At 43.2% G+C, this 18,451-nt stretch overlaps 1 protein-coding gene across 1 annotated transcript in view; it reads right to left on the reverse strand.

Annotated features, from left to right (window-relative positions):
- The window catches only part of LOC121184468 (probable E3 ubiquitin-protein ligase HECTD4), a 35,975-nt gene extending 17,776 nt beyond the window's left edge, over positions 1-18,199 (reverse strand). The window contains exons 1-35 of the mRNA XM_041042133.1: positions 17,789-18,199; positions 13,594-14,147; positions 11,685-11,774; positions 11,472-11,599; positions 10,728-10,836; positions 9,563-9,701; positions 9,143-9,313; positions 8,848-9,040; positions 8,566-8,727; positions 8,136-8,249; positions 7,907-8,047; positions 7,579-7,814; positions 7,340-7,482; positions 7,063-7,133; positions 6,863-6,968; positions 6,633-6,753; positions 6,404-6,532; positions 5,908-6,032; positions 5,316-5,469; positions 5,104-5,207; positions 4,685-4,883; positions 4,420-4,539; positions 4,225-4,329; positions 3,938-4,101; positions 3,532-3,777; positions 2,808-3,000; positions 2,546-2,650; positions 2,337-2,425; positions 2,082-2,254; positions 1,586-1,721; positions 1,325-1,469; positions 1,028-1,194; positions 682-828; positions 405-589; positions 68-221 (exon numbers count right to left, since the gene is read on the reverse strand). Coding sequence (XP_040898067.1) covers positions 68-221; positions 405-589; positions 682-828; positions 1,028-1,194; positions 1,325-1,469; positions 1,586-1,721; positions 2,082-2,254; positions 2,337-2,425; positions 2,546-2,650; positions 2,808-3,000; positions 3,532-3,777; positions 3,938-4,101; positions 4,225-4,329; positions 4,420-4,539; positions 4,685-4,883; positions 5,104-5,207; positions 5,316-5,469; positions 5,908-6,032; positions 6,404-6,532; positions 6,633-6,753; positions 6,863-6,968; positions 7,063-7,133; positions 7,340-7,482; positions 7,579-7,814; positions 7,907-8,047; positions 8,136-8,249; positions 8,566-8,727; positions 8,848-9,040; positions 9,143-9,313; positions 9,563-9,701; positions 10,728-10,836; positions 11,472-11,599; positions 11,685-11,774; positions 13,594-14,147; positions 17,789-17,935 — 5,465 coding nt within the window. The 5' untranslated portion in view covers positions 17,936-18,199. The remainder of the gene's footprint in view (positions 1-67; positions 222-404; positions 590-681; positions 829-1,027; positions 1,195-1,324; positions 1,470-1,585; positions 1,722-2,081; positions 2,255-2,336; positions 2,426-2,545; positions 2,651-2,807; positions 3,001-3,531; positions 3,778-3,937; positions 4,102-4,224; positions 4,330-4,419; positions 4,540-4,684; positions 4,884-5,103; positions 5,208-5,315; positions 5,470-5,907; positions 6,033-6,403; positions 6,533-6,632; positions 6,754-6,862; positions 6,969-7,062; positions 7,134-7,339; positions 7,483-7,578; positions 7,815-7,906; positions 8,048-8,135; positions 8,250-8,565; positions 8,728-8,847; positions 9,041-9,142; positions 9,314-9,562; positions 9,702-10,727; positions 10,837-11,471; positions 11,600-11,684; positions 11,775-13,593; positions 14,148-17,788) is intronic.
- Positions 18,200-18,451: the final 252 nt, after the last annotated feature.

Genomic DNA, 18,451 nt, shown 5'->3' on the forward strand with positions numbered 1-18,451 from the left:
ACACAAATATATACACAGACGTGATATAAGTAAATACAGAATATTTATAAATAACATTATACTTTACCTAGAAAGGTCATTGAGCAGACTGAGCACATCCTGTAAGGCATCGTTGCCAGCTGCCTGATTCCCGCAGCACTCTGTGGCTCTGGCCAGGTGATTGGTCAGCAGGCTGGACACCTGCCGTGCCAGACCAGAGTGCACTGCATCTGTAGACCCACCTTTGAAGAGGAAAAACAATGATCACCAACCTATCATTACAAAGCACAACTAATGATTTCAGCTGACAGTGTGAAAAAGCCAAGAAAACATCTTTAAAGAGCCCTCATTACTGAGGACCTTTGACAGTAACACTAGTCACTGTGCGCACATAATCAGAGTGAGCAGCTACAAACTTTGCTTACCTTCTACCTTCTCCCACTCAATGCATCTGTTGGCCAGCACCTGGAAAGCAGCCCAAGCCATGGTGGCCACCTTCTGCTTTTTGGTCTGCTTCTCATTTGAGCTGCATTCCCTCTGACCACTTAGACTACACAGGCTGTCCATCAGCTGAACCAGCCCACTCCGAACTAGGCACTGCTCCTCGCTCCTATGACAACACAGACAATAAATGGGGGTGAGCAATCTGAGGGTCTGCTAACACGGGGATAGTAAAAGAGAGGTAATTCGAGATTCTCTTGCCTGGTGTAGGGGATTGTGCAAAGCAAGCCTATACTGTTGGCACAAGCAATGGGGTAGCGAGCACATAGTGACACTACGGACGTCATGGTCTCCCCGAAGGCCTCCTGCACCTGCTCTACCATTCCACCACAGGTGAGCTCCTCAATCCTGCACAGATGGCACACAGACACAGATGTGTAGAGGAAACAGACACAATGAAACAATGTTATACTGTGCCTTAAATGTTTTATACTACAAACAGCTACAATGCAAAAACATTTACATATACATTTCAACAGACATTTTTAGTAGTTACATGTATGAAGAGAGTTCCGATTGTTAGCCGTGTTTCAGCCTCTCTTCTTACCTTGGGCCGCCTTGTAGTACCATAGTGACTGGCCCCACTAAGTGGGTGACCCCACCCACTCTAACAGCAGCAGTGAGCAACTCCCTCATATGAACAAGTGCCTGCTTTCGTGTGCTGCCACGTCTCCAACGTGTCTGCGCAGCAGACAGGAAACTGCTGCTTGAAACCTACAGAATTGACAGGTACAAAATATCTCAACGTCAGGCCAGAGTTCACCTATTGATTTCCATGCAGCTATGGCACCAAACAACTCAGTACGAAAACAAAAGGGCACTGAGTGATGAGTAAGAAACTTACAGCTTGATCAGGTGTAGTCCCGATAAAGGCAAAGAGCTGTCCCAGCAGCACACTGTATGTTGGCTTGTCACGGCTGTCCTCTATGGCCAGAGACTGCAGCAGGGTAAATGAGCTGCTGCGATGACTGGTGGGGTGGTGTCGCCTCCTAAAAAAACAAACAAAAAAAACAAACACTCTGGTAAATAGGAGGAAAGGAATAACTTCAACCTCTGTTTCATTCCTCTGATTTTCCATGATTAAATCTATCAAACAAAAACAGACCTTTGGGGAGCGTGTGTAAACTCCAGGTCCTGGTTAGCAATCATCTCCAAGTCAGAGGGTGCGGACATGCTGCGCAGGAAGACTGGCTGCTTCACCAGCGGGATCACTGTCTTGGCCTCTGACACTGACTTAGAGGCTGAAGCAAATAAATAGGCGAAATTAAGTGAAAATCAAAAACTTGCCTCCCGTCTGTCTCGGGGAAACTAAATCACTTAAAAGTCATGCAGGAATTAAAAACTAACAAAAGATTCACAGAAGTAAGGGAACGAGACAACATATTTCCAGAAATTCATTAAAGTCAGACTCCCCATGTGAGTTACATAACTGTACCCATAGATTTAATAGGAACACTAGCTCAAGGACATTTCAGTAATGGGAGGGTTTGACAACATGGGGCCTGAACATCTGTCTGAAAGAACAAGTCTCTAATCAAAACATGGTTTCACTTAACAGCTAATTAGTAACATAAGCAGACATATATAAAGATTGTGTGTACCTGGACCTGGTGTACCAGCAGGTGTGGTGGTCAGGCTTCTACAATGTGGAGCGATGGTAACATGGAGCAGCAGCTCAGTGCGGTTCATCAGACTTTTCACCAGCGCCTTTGTTTTGGCGAGTGGGGTGCTACTTCTGATGTGCGTGGTGTTCACCTCCTGAAAGAACTTCTCCCTGTGGGCACAGATACATCATGTCAGAGCACTGGCTTATATTTCTGTGAATTATATAAATGAGGTCATTTTGAAGAACTTACCTCAATGCAAGGACAACGTTTTCCAAGTCACTAAAATCAAGTGGGACCTCCTTCAGGGAGCAGAGCAGTTCCAGCTCCTTAATTTTGTTCTGGTACAAAAAAACAAAGCAAATTTAAAAAAATCAATTAACTTAATAGCAAATGGTAGTGGTAATGGTATAATCTCTGTAAAATATATGTATGATGTGTACGTGTGTCGTCGAGGGCACCTCAAAGAAGTGGTAGTCGTGAAAGAAAGGAGTGTTGTTCTCCAGCTTTCCCTGCTGGGCCTCCTCTACCTCATTCTGCCACTTCTGTTCCAATTCTGCGACACTCTGAAAGCAACACGGGAGACAATCAGACACGGTCCTCCACTCTCTGTTCAAGTTAGTAGCCTGATTTACTTTACTTCTAATTTATTTAATTTACATACTGTTAAACTCTTTTTTTTTTTTTTTTTTATTTTAACCTTACTGTGTCACTTTAGCTTACCTGCAGCTGACGCTGCATAGCATTGATCTTCTTGAAGGTCTCAGCCATGATCTTACAGACCAGGTCATATTCCTCTGCGTGGTCCTCACGATACTGGTAGTTGACAAGTGACTGAAGGGCATCGACCAGGCTCAGATGTTTTATGACGCAAGATACAATAACCTCCTCCATAACGTCTGGTCTGATTACCTCTCTTACAGAGAGAAAAAAACATAGTTGAATATTAAATTTACATAATGCTTTTGACAAGAAAACAATAAGAACTTTACTTAATGATGGGTATCCAAAAACTATGGCTGCTTTGAATAGAGAGCTACAGTACAAAGAGGAAAACTAATAATTTACCATATGAGCAGAGCCTCAAGGCAAACAAAACCCTAGACTGCTGGTCCTATTTTAAAGCAAGATATATTTGCCTAATCAAAATCACAAGGTCTTCAAAGAATATTCTGATCATCTGTGGACAGTTTTGAAAAGTATTTATACTTTATATTACATAATTCACTCACAAAACTTTTTTTAAAAAGTTACACAGCCTCTTAGAAAGAAATGTTTCAAAATGGCCTGGCCTCTCTTTAGTAATCTGAAAAAAACAGAATGCCTGAATTAGCAGCATATCTGTGTTTGCCTTTTGGGGGCAGTGACTACTGCGACATCTGCATACAGTACAGACAGGACACATACATGAATACCCTCTATTACTGTGACAGCATGAACTTCTTACTTGATGCTGGGACGGAACTGCGGTCGAGCCCTTCCAGACACCTCTCGTAGCCTTCCCATGATGCCTGGGGGGAGGCGGATACGAGGCAAGTCAAAGTAGGTCCCTGGCATAAGGCCTGGGGGTGGGATGAGTACATCAGAGGGGTAGGTGAACTCCCGGTCCTCCTCGATGGTGAGTGGCAGAGGTGAAGGGCTGGGCGTGAGGGCAGGAGAGATTGCACCATTTGCTTCTACCTGCCACTGGCACCTAAAGAAAAAACAAAGCCAGTCACCAGTCTGCCATCTTGGCTGCCAGGTGTTTTGCTATGTTCAACTACATACCACTAAAGAATATGTACCAACTCTTAAATTGTACAATATTTATCACATGGGTAAACAATACGATGGAGTACTTTTTTGTGTGTCACCTTTGCAGCAGCTTTGAGCAGAGCAAATCATGGCAAGCTTCCTCCTCCCTTGTAACCTCTGGTCCGTTGTACAAAATGCGGAGCATTGAGCAGGCCAGCACTGATAGACCCAGTGCAAGGTCTGCCAGGAAGGGGAGCCCTCCAGAGACATCCTCAGATGACTCCTGAAAACAAAAACAATCAGCGTGTTCAGAATTAGCTGCTGTTCTTCATGTTCCACGCTCTCAGTATGATTAAACAATACTGAACACAGATGTTTGGGATGTGTCTGTGTTGTGTGTGTTTACCTGAGCTCTAACGGTGCAGGAGAACCCCCACATGGCTTTATCGGGGGTGTTGTGTTCACGTCCACTCCTCATCTCAAAGGAAAAGGTCACAGTGTCTCCTTCGACCTACAGCAGGGAACAGAAATTTAGCTTTTCCAGACTGTATGTGTGTCTGTGTGTTCCGTGTTTATGTTTGTACAAAACAGTTTCTTGTACCTTAACAAGGTCTTTGGGCCATCCTGTCCCCAAGACACTGCGACTGCCATATCCCAGAGTGTTTCCTCCATACTCTGTTACTTTACGACTGTTCGTGTTGGGACCAGCATAGATAACCAACTAAAATATCAGAGAACACAGTTAAAGTGAAAATCCACAAAGCAGAGATTTGCTACACTTGAGAAATGACACAAAACATATGTGACAGCTACAAAGAGTGAAGACCATGAAGGGCCTACAGCTGGTGTGACGTGGGGGTCGCTACCTTGTCATAGTCATACTGCGAAGAGCAGCGAGAATCAAAGCGAAGGTACAGGCAGCGGGCGCCTGGGATGTGTACCGTCTCCTTAAACTTGTAATTGTCCCTCACAGGGTGCACTGTCTCTACTGTTTTCCCAGCAGCCCACGGGGCTGGGATTTTCAGTCCTGTCAGGAAACCTGGCTCCTCACGCTCGTCAAGAATTCTAATATCAAGGACACAAACAAATGTCTGGTTTTGGAAATCGGAGCTTTTCACAGACACGACAGCTGGTACTTGATCATCTGCTTCTATAAACATGGTGATGTCTGCTTTTCCTCATTAAAATGCTAAATTATGCAGAACAGTGATTCAGTATATAACCAGATGCATTCGTTTGTGAATTAATTTTCGACATTCTTATGGTGGACATTTAGAAAACTTACTTGTCATCAGTGGCACATGCCTTTGCCCCCTGCCCTAGAGCACCACCCATAGGTGGAGGCTCTTCAGTGAACAGTGGAGACTGAGTCTTTAGTAAAAGGGCAGTCTGGAAAACAGACAGTGGAAATTAATATTTAAATAAGAAGAAGAACAACAAGAAAAAAAACTTTTTATTCAATGCAAGAATTGTCTTTTGGACTGGCAAGGCACCAACCTGGCTGGTATAGAGGACCAGCTGCACCAACTGAGGCATGAGGGCATCGGCGAGAGTGAGAGTCTGCAGGTTGGGGTGCATCAGAGAAGTGAGCAACACAGGCAGCAGGTGCCCAAGCATGGTAGCCTTGGTTACCTGTTCCAGGCCTTTCAACCTGAGAAAGGAGATGGCAAAAATGAAATGTTAAGATGACAGATGCTAAGCAGAAAAACCGGGGAAACAGGGAAATCTGAAGAGGTAAAACAAAGCCACTGTGATTTTAAAAGCCTGCATCCATAAATGATTTCTCATGCACTCTTTCATTCTTTTTAAAGAGGCTTCAGCATTACTCCGGTTTAGCTTAATCTTGTTTCACAGTGAAATGCAGCTTTAAACCCAACTATGAGAACATCATGTCTGGTTTTATTTTTGTGGGCTGTCGTTACGGTTTTACGGTAATACAGCTGACACCAAAGATTGACTTAAAAAGTCTGGTCATGAAATATAATAAAATAAGTTGCTGGTAGATAAGAATGATATCTATCAGACCAAAAATCAAAAGTTCTCCCACCTTGCAAAAAGACTTATGAAAAAGATGAAATTTAAAGTTCACCTTGTTTCTCTGTCAGGGATGTCGCTGTTAATCAGGGCTGTGGTCACCTGCTGCAGGGTTTCCAGTACTTCATCACATCCCACCAGGATCTTGGTTGCTAGGGACAGGATGCTGCTTTGTAGCTCCTGAGGACAACACACAGAATAGGCCCACACTTACGTAACACAGCCTCCAAGATTTTCAGTAGCTACATCTTTCATGCAATATGAAAAGTGTACACACATTATAATTTCCGTTTTATGCTTAACTCTGTATGTTAGCACAAACTGAGCTGTTGGTTTACAGATGAGACGACTTTGTGTTCACGCTTTCATCAGTAACCATGAGTAGCAGTATTTAGAAACAACACTATAGGCACGAATTGTTAAGCAGAGCCATAAATAAATATTAATTTCTCATTGATTCCATTTCACAGGTTGGTATCTCATTGACAGACACACAGAGACAGACAGACTCCACATGCACAGAGGTAGGGGTATTTAAAGGGGATGTTTACCTGTACCTTCATTGTTTCCCCTTGTAGGGAGCTGTCACTGTCATCATTATCATCCGGACGGATTAGGATGGTGTTACTGAGGAGGTGGTTCTGAACAGCCATGAGGTAGCGCAGACTAGGTGAGACCACCTACAGAGAGAGGGAAACCATCTCAAGTTAGTATGAATGCGATCTCACAAAACATGTGATCTTTGGTCAGCACACAGTGTTGCTGAGCAGATATCCATACTGGCACAGTGGAGAGCAGCTTCTGGAAGTCATCTCGGGCGACAGTCTGACATTTGGTAATGAGGAGGCAGGATTCTCGGACTACAGTCTTGAGGATATAATGCAGCAGCTCATCACTCAATCTGTAAAAGAGGGAAATTTCAATCATTTTAGACGAGTAAGTACCCACAGAGAGCTAACTTAGGTTTGTAAACTAAGACATGATGCTAATGAAACAAGGTTGCCACTTACCTGTAGTGGTCGTCTTCTTCACTCCCAAATCGATTCTTTTGCAGCTGGTCTGCCAAATTGGTGAGAATGACATCCCGAAGCTGAGACAGGCCACTGTTTCTTTCACCTGTGAATCGAACACAAACGCGTGCCATATGAGATACATTTGCCAGAAAACCAGTAATGCCTTCTACATTAAAAGAAGCATGTTTGATAGTCACCTTCAGTTAGAACAAGTTTCAGCAGTTTGCTGAGTTCAGCCTCCCCCTGATACAAAGTATTCAGGCCTGAGCTACAGAGACAGAGAGGGGGGTAAACAAAGACAGTTCATTTAAATCACTTAAACATCATTATTATCAATGAATATACAAAACAACATTATATCTGTTACATCTATACAGATAGATAGATAGATAGATAGATAGATAGATAGATAGATAGATAGATAGATAGATAGATAGATAACATACTGTATTTTATGCAGAATTTAGGACTTACCTGATGGCCAGGCACACTTCTCTCTGAATCTCTGCTCCTATCTGATCCACCGGTGCCATGAGTAGCTGCCACAAGAGTAGACCGGAACGGCGCACACTCTCCCTGTTCTGCTCTGACTGAGGATTGAAAAACCTAAACACCACCTGGAGATGACCAAACAAAAATGAACAATATTATCAACAAACTAAAAAAAAACACAGAAAATGGCTGAGTCATCTTCTGAAGAACCTGAAACTGACCTGGAACACCACCAAGATGCAGCGGATGATGCAGGTGTCTCCATTGACCATGGCCTTCTCCATAATGTCACAGATGCTGCTGAAGTGCCGGGCCTCGATGGGATGCTGTTTGCCCAGGAGGGCGTCCAGGGGCAAGCTGCTGCTGCTGGCCGCCAGCAAGTTGAGCTGGTGGATACACATAGCACCTACGTGATGAAGTAGCTGGTTGATCACCTCACCAGTGGCCACAGTTTCCTCTGTGAAAGGACAGATTTTGCAGATGATCAGATTTCAGACCTGAACTCATTAAAAGAGCAACTCGTGGTCTCAGGGCAGTTCGTGTGTTTACCTTTGGGTTCTTTGATGACATGGCTGACACCAAGCCTATGGCACACATGATGAAAGGCTTGGTTCCCAGGGTTGCACCACTGGTCTATGTAATCACTAGAGCAGGTCCATATCAAGTTGTTCAGTGCATCATAACATGCTCCTATGAAGTCAAAGATTACACAATGAAATGTCAATTACACTGGCTGTGCATGTGTTTGAAATATACCAGGAGAATGTGATGAGCTCACCTAGCCCTGCCACCTGGGCTCCCCTGCCTAGAGAACTGCCAGGAGCATCAATGAGGTCCGCGCGGCTGCTGAACTGACCATCAGCCAGGTTAAAGACCAGGCTGGAGGCCAAAACTGAGCAAAAATGAACAGTTTTGTTTAGTGAGTAAACTTATAACTGACATTGCAGTACAAACGGTGGTCCTACAACTTTTTAAGCAAAATTTTCAGAGTATTAAATGACAAAAAAATGCTATTTGTCTCACCAGAGCTTCTTACTGTCTATATCATTTTACATATAAGCAGCTAAACATGATGTAAAATGCCTGTTTTACTTTTTGACTTTTACAAAGTCTTGAAAAGGAAAGAAATGCAGTATAACTATCTGGCATTATACCAAAAAAAACCTAACACAAAGAGAGGATTTAGCGCTGCCTGTGTGTGCTCTTACTTTTGAGAGAGGACAGGCTGCTGGTACCTCCAAACAGGGAGCGTGTGGCAGAGCTCCCAGATACACCAGGAGGGGAGACCAGCATCACGAGATAGGTTCCACACACGTACATCGGGGTCTTTCTCAGAGTCTTTAGAGGGAGTCCACAGCTAGTGTTGACAGCTACATAAGAATTAAACAGAAATGTGTCACCAGAAAATCTTTTAACGTTTTCTGTGATAAAGAAAATCACATATATGATCCACACAATTTGCACATTAAAGCATTTTGCTGATGAATTACCAGACTGCTCCTCTTTGACAGTGTTGGTAATTGCAGAGCCTGTGAGAGCAGCCAATGTGGCAGAATGGGAGGCCCGGAAGCGTGACATTCGACTCAAGAGAAGTTCATTCAAGCACTTGGAAGACTCGCCTTCCTTGCGAGTAAGAATAACCCTCTCCTGCAAGATGTCTGCGACGCACAACCCTGTCTGTGTCTGCTCCATGGACAGGGGAGAGGAAACATCAAAGACGGAAAAAACATAAACATACCGAATACACCTGAAACTACTGTGTATGTTAGGGGACACAGTACTCACAGACAGGTGAAAGACATCCATGAAGACTGAGTGGCCTTTCTGCGTCTTCTCGTTGAGACTGGCTGGGGACCAGACCCAGTACAGGTAGGTTCCATCTGAGCAGAGGTGCAGCGTGGTCATGCTGCTGCCCACAGGGAAATGATGGGCTGGCATGGGCACAATCTGGCACACCTGAAAATGGCACAGTAAACATTAACCCTAGCTACGGCCATGCATATCAACTGAATTTCTAAGAATTGGTTGGATTTTAATGGCCACATTTAAGACTCGAGGCAGCTTTTATCTAGCCCCCATCTCAGTATAACAAGACTGTTATGTAGGCTCTGGAAAGACAGGCAACCGCAACGAGATTTACAAAGTCAAATACATTCAATGAGGCAACATCAAATACAAACCAATGGTGGAATATTGGAACAGTACCTGGAGGGTGAAGGGGTCGATGACCTGGCACAGCTGATGAGGCTTGGCATCAAAGGAAGAGGGACGGTGGAGGAGGCGACCGCTGCTGAACACCACCCAGCCGGGCTCCAACTCTTCATTTCGACAATACACAAAACCCCTAAACAAAACACATACAATTACTTTCTCTGGATTATTTGAATGCTTTATTTTTCTGATTGACATTTTTTTTGGTCAAAATCCCAGTTGAGATACCTGGAGTTTGATTTAAAATACCCCAGTACTTAAACAAATAATTATCTCCACACATAACAAAACAGCAAATTGTTTACAATATCTGCAAACCAATAATCTACTAAGGCGCTATGTGAAAAATTCTCAACAGTATTTAGAACTGCAATACTTTCAACAGGCTTGAACATCTGTTTACTGAGTGCTGATTATGACAACACACCAAGAAGGCATATCCAATAACAAAAGCTTAAGGTGAGATACTTTAAATCTTTTATGGTCTAGAAGTCTAGTCAGTTGCCAAGATTATAAACTGTACTTGTTGATATAGGTTATTTAATGGTGGATCCTACTGTATTAGAATTAATTTTCCCTAAAGACATGTATGTTTTCCAAGTTATTATTTCTCAGATGGAATAAACAAAACAAAGATTCTTCTAATATACAATTAACTAACTCTAGCTATTCTGCTCTGGGCCCTTTGAATTCTAAAAACACATTGTGGAAGGAAGCTGCCCTCTGCTTGCAAATTGGGCAATTTCCTAGCACAGCATGGAATTAAGATGCAGAGCACACATCACCCCTTTGTCCCTTTTAAAATCAACCAAGTCAATCAAAAGCCTTTTTCTCAAATGGGCCGCAGACAATGTCCGGAGTTGCACTTTCACACATGTAGCACACAACGGGAGATTGTCCGTGTCAGACGCATTCTCATTCTCATTCTCATTCTCTCACGGGATTTAGGCGAGGAGTGGCGCCTGTGACACCCGTGACAGTTAGGAGGGAGGATGTGAATGTGTGCTGCAGATACTGGTTTAAAAATGTCCGGGAAATAATGTAGCACCATTGTGGCCTTGGGATGGGTAAATGATAAGGGATATAGTTATTTATTTATCTTGCTGTTCTCTGAATGCTGCAGATGAAGAAAGGCAGGCAGGAAAGAGTGTCACATTACCTCAGTGTCCCATGTAAACCAGAGCCCAGCTTGCTGAGTCCTCTCCCAGAGGAGTTAGTGGTATAAAGATAGAGGCCGTCTGTGGCTAGACAGCGCCCCAGGTCAGTGTCTGCAAGACACATCAGCAGGAGGTTAATGATAGAAACCAGACAGAATAAATAGGATGCTAAACAAGGTGGAGGCATCTCTTTGCCTTGTGTAATTTCTGAATTTGAGAATGCCTATAGAAATCTGGGTAAAAAGACTCAATACTGATCTAGTGTCTGGTTAGCTTATAATATGTGAAAACTTGAGAAATATGCGACTTGCTTCGGGGCTGCTCAGGGCATACATGGATATATGCCCTGATCTGCTTCCGTCACTCTACAAGGTCAGCTGATCGATTGATGGAGAGAGAGAGACATCACTCTCCCCTCCTCTGTTTTATTCCCTGAAGCTCTCACAGTCACAACTCCTGCCTATAGTTTAGTTTCTCCACCCTTTAGTCTCGCTGGGATTTCAGACACTTCATGTATTGTATAAATAATCTGAAGGTGAATAAATAAACCAGAATGAAGAGCAGTACTATGATGGTAAGTATGACAAGTATAGCCCTCTCCACAACCTGCAAACCAGAAAACTAGATGTGTACAAGATATAATCCATCACAAACAAATAAGAGAACTGTGACCGATTATTCATACTTTTTTGGTTTTACAAATGTAGAAGCTGAGCACGCAAAAATGTTTTTAGAAGGGGTTTTACCTTTACTCTCTGCTCCTCCAGCAGAATTATCAGGTGTGGGCAGCATGTCCTCAAAACCCCAGGACACACTGTGTTTTCCCCCCAGGAGGCAGGATGGAGAGCCCGGGCCTCCCTCCAAGAGTAAAAGTCTAAAGCAGGGTAGATACAGAGAGGTTACAAGTTGGGAAAGTCACTACTAATCACCTTCCAGCTCAATCAAAGTAATGCTCCCACCTGTACAGTACATCTGACACAGGGAGCTGGCCCAGGTCGGTTTGTTTCTGCAGCAGGTGAACTGTGTGGATGAAGGTCTTCAGAGATCCCCTGGAAAATAGTTTAACAGATTAGTCAGGAGGTCTCAGCATGATACACAAGTGAAAGCTCATTGTTAAGTATTTCTGGACGTGTAAGTGGAATAATACTTGGCTTGAATTATGGAAGGGATCCGATGTAATGTGCTGGGAATTAAAATGCAATCTCTTTTGAATCTGAATAAGAGAATCTCTTCCATTAGAAGGCGAGAGAGATTATTTTACACCGCGACTCTCTGCAGGGTATAATGAGCAACCTACTTAGGTTTGTGCAGTGTTCATTTACTGCTTCTCCTCCATCCAAGACTTAACTATTAACTGAACATATTCAAGTAATTCTGTATTCAGGGAGAAGACCTATGCAAAGAGAGAGCTATTCTGGTGCTATGAAGCAAAATGCTATTCTGGCATTCTCTGGGGTTTGTCTCTGTAGCTTTGGAGAAGAGCATTAACGGGACATCAAAAGAAAAAGGAAGGACAAACGACAACATGATGATATTGATTAACGTCTATGGTGGCAACATATTTTCACAGGCAACCATATCAGATATCATCAAATGTGTGTGGCAGCAAAGGGGCTAAAAACCAAAAAATTCTGATTTGTGCCACTGAGAGACTGGAGCAATGCAGGGGAATCCTGCCCTGTGCTGTATAGGGATGTATGTTTTATTCAGTGTTCAAATATTACACAGGCAACAGACAACATAAATGAATCAACCTCATGTCAGTGTTCCCCCTTCACACCTTATTATGTAAACATCTTATCAACAGCAGATATCACAGCACATGGCTATGCAGTCTGTTTGCTTCCTTAACCCTCTCACGTCGTGAATTTACCAACCGACCTCACCAGAGGTGAGGGGGAGTAACGCTGATAGCTCTTTAATTAGCTCCCACTGTCTGTGAAAAGGCACCAGGGCTGGATGGTTCCCCACAACAAAGAGCCCTCAGCCTCAACAGAGGCTGAACAAAGAGTGGAGAGTTCTGGTTTTGACAAGTCAAGATCAGTTGTCACAAACAGAAGCCAGAGTTCAGGCACAGAAAAAAAAAAAACAAAAACAAAAAAGAACATACACATTCTGGTCTTCTGTGGGCTAGGTGACAAACACAAGAAAAATCAAACCAATTATTTACGAGTAAGAGCGTAACCTTTTGCCATTGTTGGTGATTTTTTTGAATGTGAGCAAAAGACAAGGCAAATATTGTCACCGCTTCCTGTACACATACACACACAGTGTGCAGGGCCCTGTCTCTCCACAAGGGCCCTCTGCTGCTGCCCTGTGTATTTCATAAACTGTGGTGGAGCCTACAGCAGTTCAGGACCACAGCAAGCTCCAGTTGTGGACACCAGTCTGAGGTCAGAACATCAGAGCATGGTGCTAACACTGAGCTGACACAGCCAGAAAGTCTGTTTACACCCACAAGTTTAAAGAGACTACTGGAGTGTGTTATGAACGGCACTGAATCAGGCATGATCATTCATGTTGAACGTACACTGGAGAGAGACTGAGAGGAGAAAAACACATCAGTCTGTCAGTTATTAAACTTTGGATGCCAGGAATAACTTGTAGACCTTCAAATGAAGCAACACACTACTGTTTTCACCAAGATACTTTCGGAATTGTGTTTAATCATGTAATCACATATCATTTGGACTGCTCTACCCCTTGTTGCTTACTTTAAAGCATAACAAAAGGCCTTTTATGAGTGTTTGGTTACTCTAAAAACCCTTCACTGAATGTCAGTGATTTATTACACTGTCTGCAAGAGCCAACAAATGGTTTCTAAGAATTGTGACCGTGGAACAATAAGGAAAGAATGTATGGCCTCACCTAGCACAGGCAAGTGCCACGAGTGCAGCAGCAGCGTTTTCCCTCTGTCTGTGTGTGTGGAGGATCTGCATCTGAGCCTGCCCCTGCAGCTGGCCTGACTCCTGGGCACCATCTTCCAGCCAGGAGCAGAGCAGCCCCTCCAGGCCATTGAGGCAGTCAGCGGGCTCTTTGCTGAGGCTAAGCGGCTGGCAGTCCCGGAGGCAGGCCAGCAGTACCTCTGCTGTGACACCGCAGAGCGCCGGGTCACTGCGAGTCTGGGACTGCAAAAGGGGGAAGACCAGCAGCAGACCGACACGGGAAGTGAAGGGTGCCTGCTCAGGTTGCTGGAGCAGACCTTGTCTTTTGAGCAAGGCCAAGGTCTCCTCATCAGCCCCTCCAGTCCCCTCTCGCTCCTGCTGCTCCTCCAGGGCCAGCTGCCGCTGCGCCCCCCACAGGCCGCGCAGAGCATTGAGCCGGTACTCCAGCAGGCGTGCATATGCATTGCTCTGGTTCCCACAGACGGCACGCAGACGTTCAGCTAGCTCTGCCGGGTTCTTTGTCTCAAATGTTAGAATCTGGAGTGAAGAACGGGGTTGGAGGGCAAGGAAGAAAAGAAGGAAAAGAATATACATTAAAAACACTTAGAACTGTGACAGTTTATCTGCAGCTTTACATAAGAAAAAAACAGACAACACTGTGCTTCCTGGCCTGGTCTGGCAACAGACAATTTACATTTTCCATATCAAAGGCAATGTCCATTCACAAAAAATAAATTCAGCTAGAAGAAGAAGAGCACAGTGTTGGAGAATTTAAATTACACTGACATGGATTTGAATTTAGGCTTGTGAGAGGTATCATTGTGTTCTACTTTACCTGAGTCCAGAATTTCAACCACCTGAGAATAATTTCACAGAGCATTTTACTTCATCCATAGTCTACAGTGGATGTAAAACGGCTACACAACCCTGTTATAATGGCAGGTCTTTGTGATATATAAAAACGAAACCACAATGAATTACTTCAGAACTGTTTCCACCTTTCATGTGACCTATAACCTATAAAATTCAAGTGAAAGATTTAAACTTAACAACAGGTAAGGCTGGTCTGTCTTAATAAGAATCAAAAGCAACCGGTTTGTCCACAAGATGTACCACACTGTAGGATGACTTTAGTTTAAAACTAAGCAAATCAATTCTAACATACCTCTGACTTATTGGCAGAACTACGAATATTTCTGCAGCCTAACTATGAATCATTTCATAGTCTACAGTTCTGTGGACTATAATGGTCAGAGATAGCAAAGCACATCTGGGATAGCCTATCACAAGTGAAACAATGTGCTTCATGTGCACTTAGGCAGCATTTCAGATATTGATTACACTCTGTGGCCCACGAATCATGGTCTAGAAAAAAAAATCCATTATACCATTTAGCAGGCACAATTTGTATTGATTCAATTTCAGAAATGCTACTAATGTTACAGAAACACTCCTCGACTGGAGGCTGGGCCTTCTCCACCTTGCTCTGCAAAACACTGCTGCAAGTGGATAAAAATAGTCAGCATCACAACACCTACGAAAACAGCACGGACTGACCCAGTCAGTCTTAAAGCTGGACACAGAGAGGGGCAGAAATGTAGAAAAATCTGAATATCAGCAGACAGGCCGAGGCCTAACAACAAAGGATGCTTTTTTTGGGCTATGTTTTGGTATGAGCTACTACCTACCACACACAGGAGGTTGACACCAACAAACGTGGCTACTCTACTTCTATTTGCACCTCTCCATTTCTAAAAAGCTTTCATTATGATGCCCCTCTTATGAGTCTCATCCACATACATGTTACCATTTCTTTTTCATTATCCTTGGGATCCCTGAGATATTTTCATAGGGATGATGTAACCATACTTTATATTCAATACTGTGTGCCCTAAATTCATGATATATACGGAAGTTGCAGGATTTCATTACATAAAATGTCCATATCGCTGTGGTTGGCACTGTTTTTACAAGGGTACAAGGGCAAAGATTAGCACACATGCTGCTAAACTAAACAGTGGTGCACTTAGTAATTTCTTGTGGATTTTCCCAAGTGAAAAGTTCAGCTGTCAGTTATGGTGCCTTCACCAGCATATCCACAGTGTTTTGTCTTGTTCTAGAGCAACTTAAACAAAAAGCACAATCTCAGAGGCTGTGTTGAGTTTAACAAGCTGACAAAACAAAAGGTGTCAAACCTACTCGTTCACATTTAATAATGAACCAATGGTTTGTCATCTGTCAGAGCTGCCGATAGAACATATGTACTTACATCAGCCAAAATAAACAGCATGTGGCTGATGGCTGAACAGTAAAGCTGCCATGTGCAGCTGTTGTGCTTCTAACAGTGGTACAACTAGTGCTAATACCATGATTTCTGCTTATAATGCAAATTCTAGCACCGAATATAATGTGGTATTGTGGAGAAAAACAACTAACAAACTGGTCATTTATAGCGTTAGTTAGATACTTGGTCAAGGGGCTGGAACAACAGAAGTTATGTCGTAGTAATACACAGTTGAATGCATCACACTGTTCACCGAAAAAAATAAATCAAGCAGGCAACATCTGTGAATGAGCACAAAAGCCTCACACCAATCTCAGTATAATTCGTGTGTTTAAAAAAAAATTTATATATAACATACCCTAAAATAAGCCAATGTATTGAAATATTACCACATTGTTATAAATCATTTCCTTTTGTTAAAGTTCAACTGATGAAACAACTTTTTTCATCATCAACTGGAAATCCTGAAATGGGAATGATTAATTGCAGGTGTGAAATCACATAAAGTTAAAGTTAAATACATGAGAGTCAGCTATATATAAGAATCAACTATACATATAATTTCTTAAAAATTGGTTTATATATTAATGTTAAATGCAACAGTTAGATAAAGGCACTACCAGTATTATGGCTAAAATAGTTCAAGTGGTTAAACATCAGTGTTGGTCACAGTCTAATATTCATCATTATCTACCAGCGACCAGACATAAGATACCAGCTCATGAGTATTGTGGAAAATGTACTCTACAGACTGATGGATGCTACTGGCTCTTAGTTTTTCTTTTTAAATGGCAGCGTACCGAAATATCGAGGACGTAAATATACATAGATAGCTCGAAGTTTCTATCAGCATCAGTGTAAAGTACCCACAATTTAACAACATAGACACGTCCGGTTTCGAGATGTTGGTTTCAAAATAAAAGCATGCATTCCGTATTTAAAAATAATACATATTTTGTGCATTAAAAACAAACACGCAAGTTAAAATACCTCCAGCCATGCACAAAACTAAAACTAGTCTATATCTCTAAAACTATCTATATCAGTCTATATCTACTGTTAACATCCAGCACCGGACACAATGTTGCTTATTAGTGTTTAAAGAACAAAATAGGGAGTCGTGACAGATGACAAGTATTTGTTGAATACATTAGACCTGACAGTGATTATAAAACATTTGACCTTAAGTCATGTCATTCCAGTTCCGCAATTCATAAATCACAAGAGCTTAGTCATCTGAAGTTATCACACATCTGTGTATTGATAGCCACATACATAAGCCTCCATACTGTTACATAAAACACTGGTCTCCACTCTTGCTATTTGTGCACCTAAAAGAATGTTTACAGGTTGGTGCAATTTGAGGAGTTGCCTGCATAGGAAAGCTGCTGCCCTGGCACTACTAATAAAGTTGAAGGTGTGCAACTTGACACCTGAAGCAGAGGCATAGCTTGTGTGCACCAACTCATTTCCAAGCAGCCATTTGAATACAATATAAGATTGCAAATCAAACATACCATTGCTCGAACGTGCCATAAACTGAAACAACATATGGCCACCTTTACGTTTAGACATTAAACGTTACACATTGCTCCATTTGTTATAAGATTACAGCCGATCAAGTTGCGTGGCTTATATTTTGAAGGATCGGGCCGGAAGCGAGGTGACACCGGTCTCATACTTCACAGTGGGTCAATAACAAGCAGGGCAGGAAACTTGCAAACGTTAGCGCTACCGTTATCACTGAGTGTGTGCTGCAGCAAACAGTGAAAACATATTTTTTTTTTTACATTAAAAGACACAAAAGACACTGTGATTATAGAAATGTGCGTGTGTTTCTATATATAAACCTTTGTGAGTGTGTGTGTGCGAGTGCGAGATGGCTTTCACTCACCTCTTGCTCGGTGTCCCCCTGCTCCGACACTCCAATTTCACTGGGCAGTTCGGCCAGATCTGTGACCCGAATGAGTCCGTCGTGGAGGAAAATTGTTTCCTCCTTCACCGAAAGCCACTGGGACGAATCCACAGCCCCGGAGCCCATCGCTCTCTCCTCCGACAGTGATGCCAAAGGGGTCGAACATTAAAAATTCAGTGACAAGAGTGACAGAAACGCCCTAGCTAGCCTGCTAGCGAGCTACAATAACACAACAGCCGTTACAGTCTCCGTGTTATCTGACGATGGTGTTTGACGGGGCAGACTGTAGTGCTAGGGGGCGAGCTAACAAACAACAGCCGGACAGTAAGCAGGCAGCAGCGCCCGGTCCTCTTCACATAGCATCGGTGCTCGTGTCGTGCTAACAGCGGCTGCTAGCTGTCTGGCTCGGTTAGCTGAAAGCAGAGCTAACTTACCGTACGGTATCGTTCTAACGTTACCGAGCAGAGTGGGCGTGACACCCGTACTAAATCCGTTATCGGGCTGCACCGTTAAAACGACAGCTTTTTCAGGACGAAGACTGCATCTGTAGCGAGCTCATTTCACAGTTGAAACCTGGAGGCAGACGGTCCCGCTGACGGCCCAGCCGCTGTGTCAGTGGCTGGAGAAGATAATGAAAGTCTC

Source organism: Toxotes jaculatrix, chromosome 7 (genome assembly GCF_017976425.1).
Source record: "Toxotes jaculatrix isolate fToxJac2 chromosome 7, fToxJac2.pri, whole genome shotgun sequence".
NCBI classification, from domain to species: Eukaryota; Metazoa; Chordata; class Actinopteri; family Toxotidae; genus Toxotes; species Toxotes jaculatrix.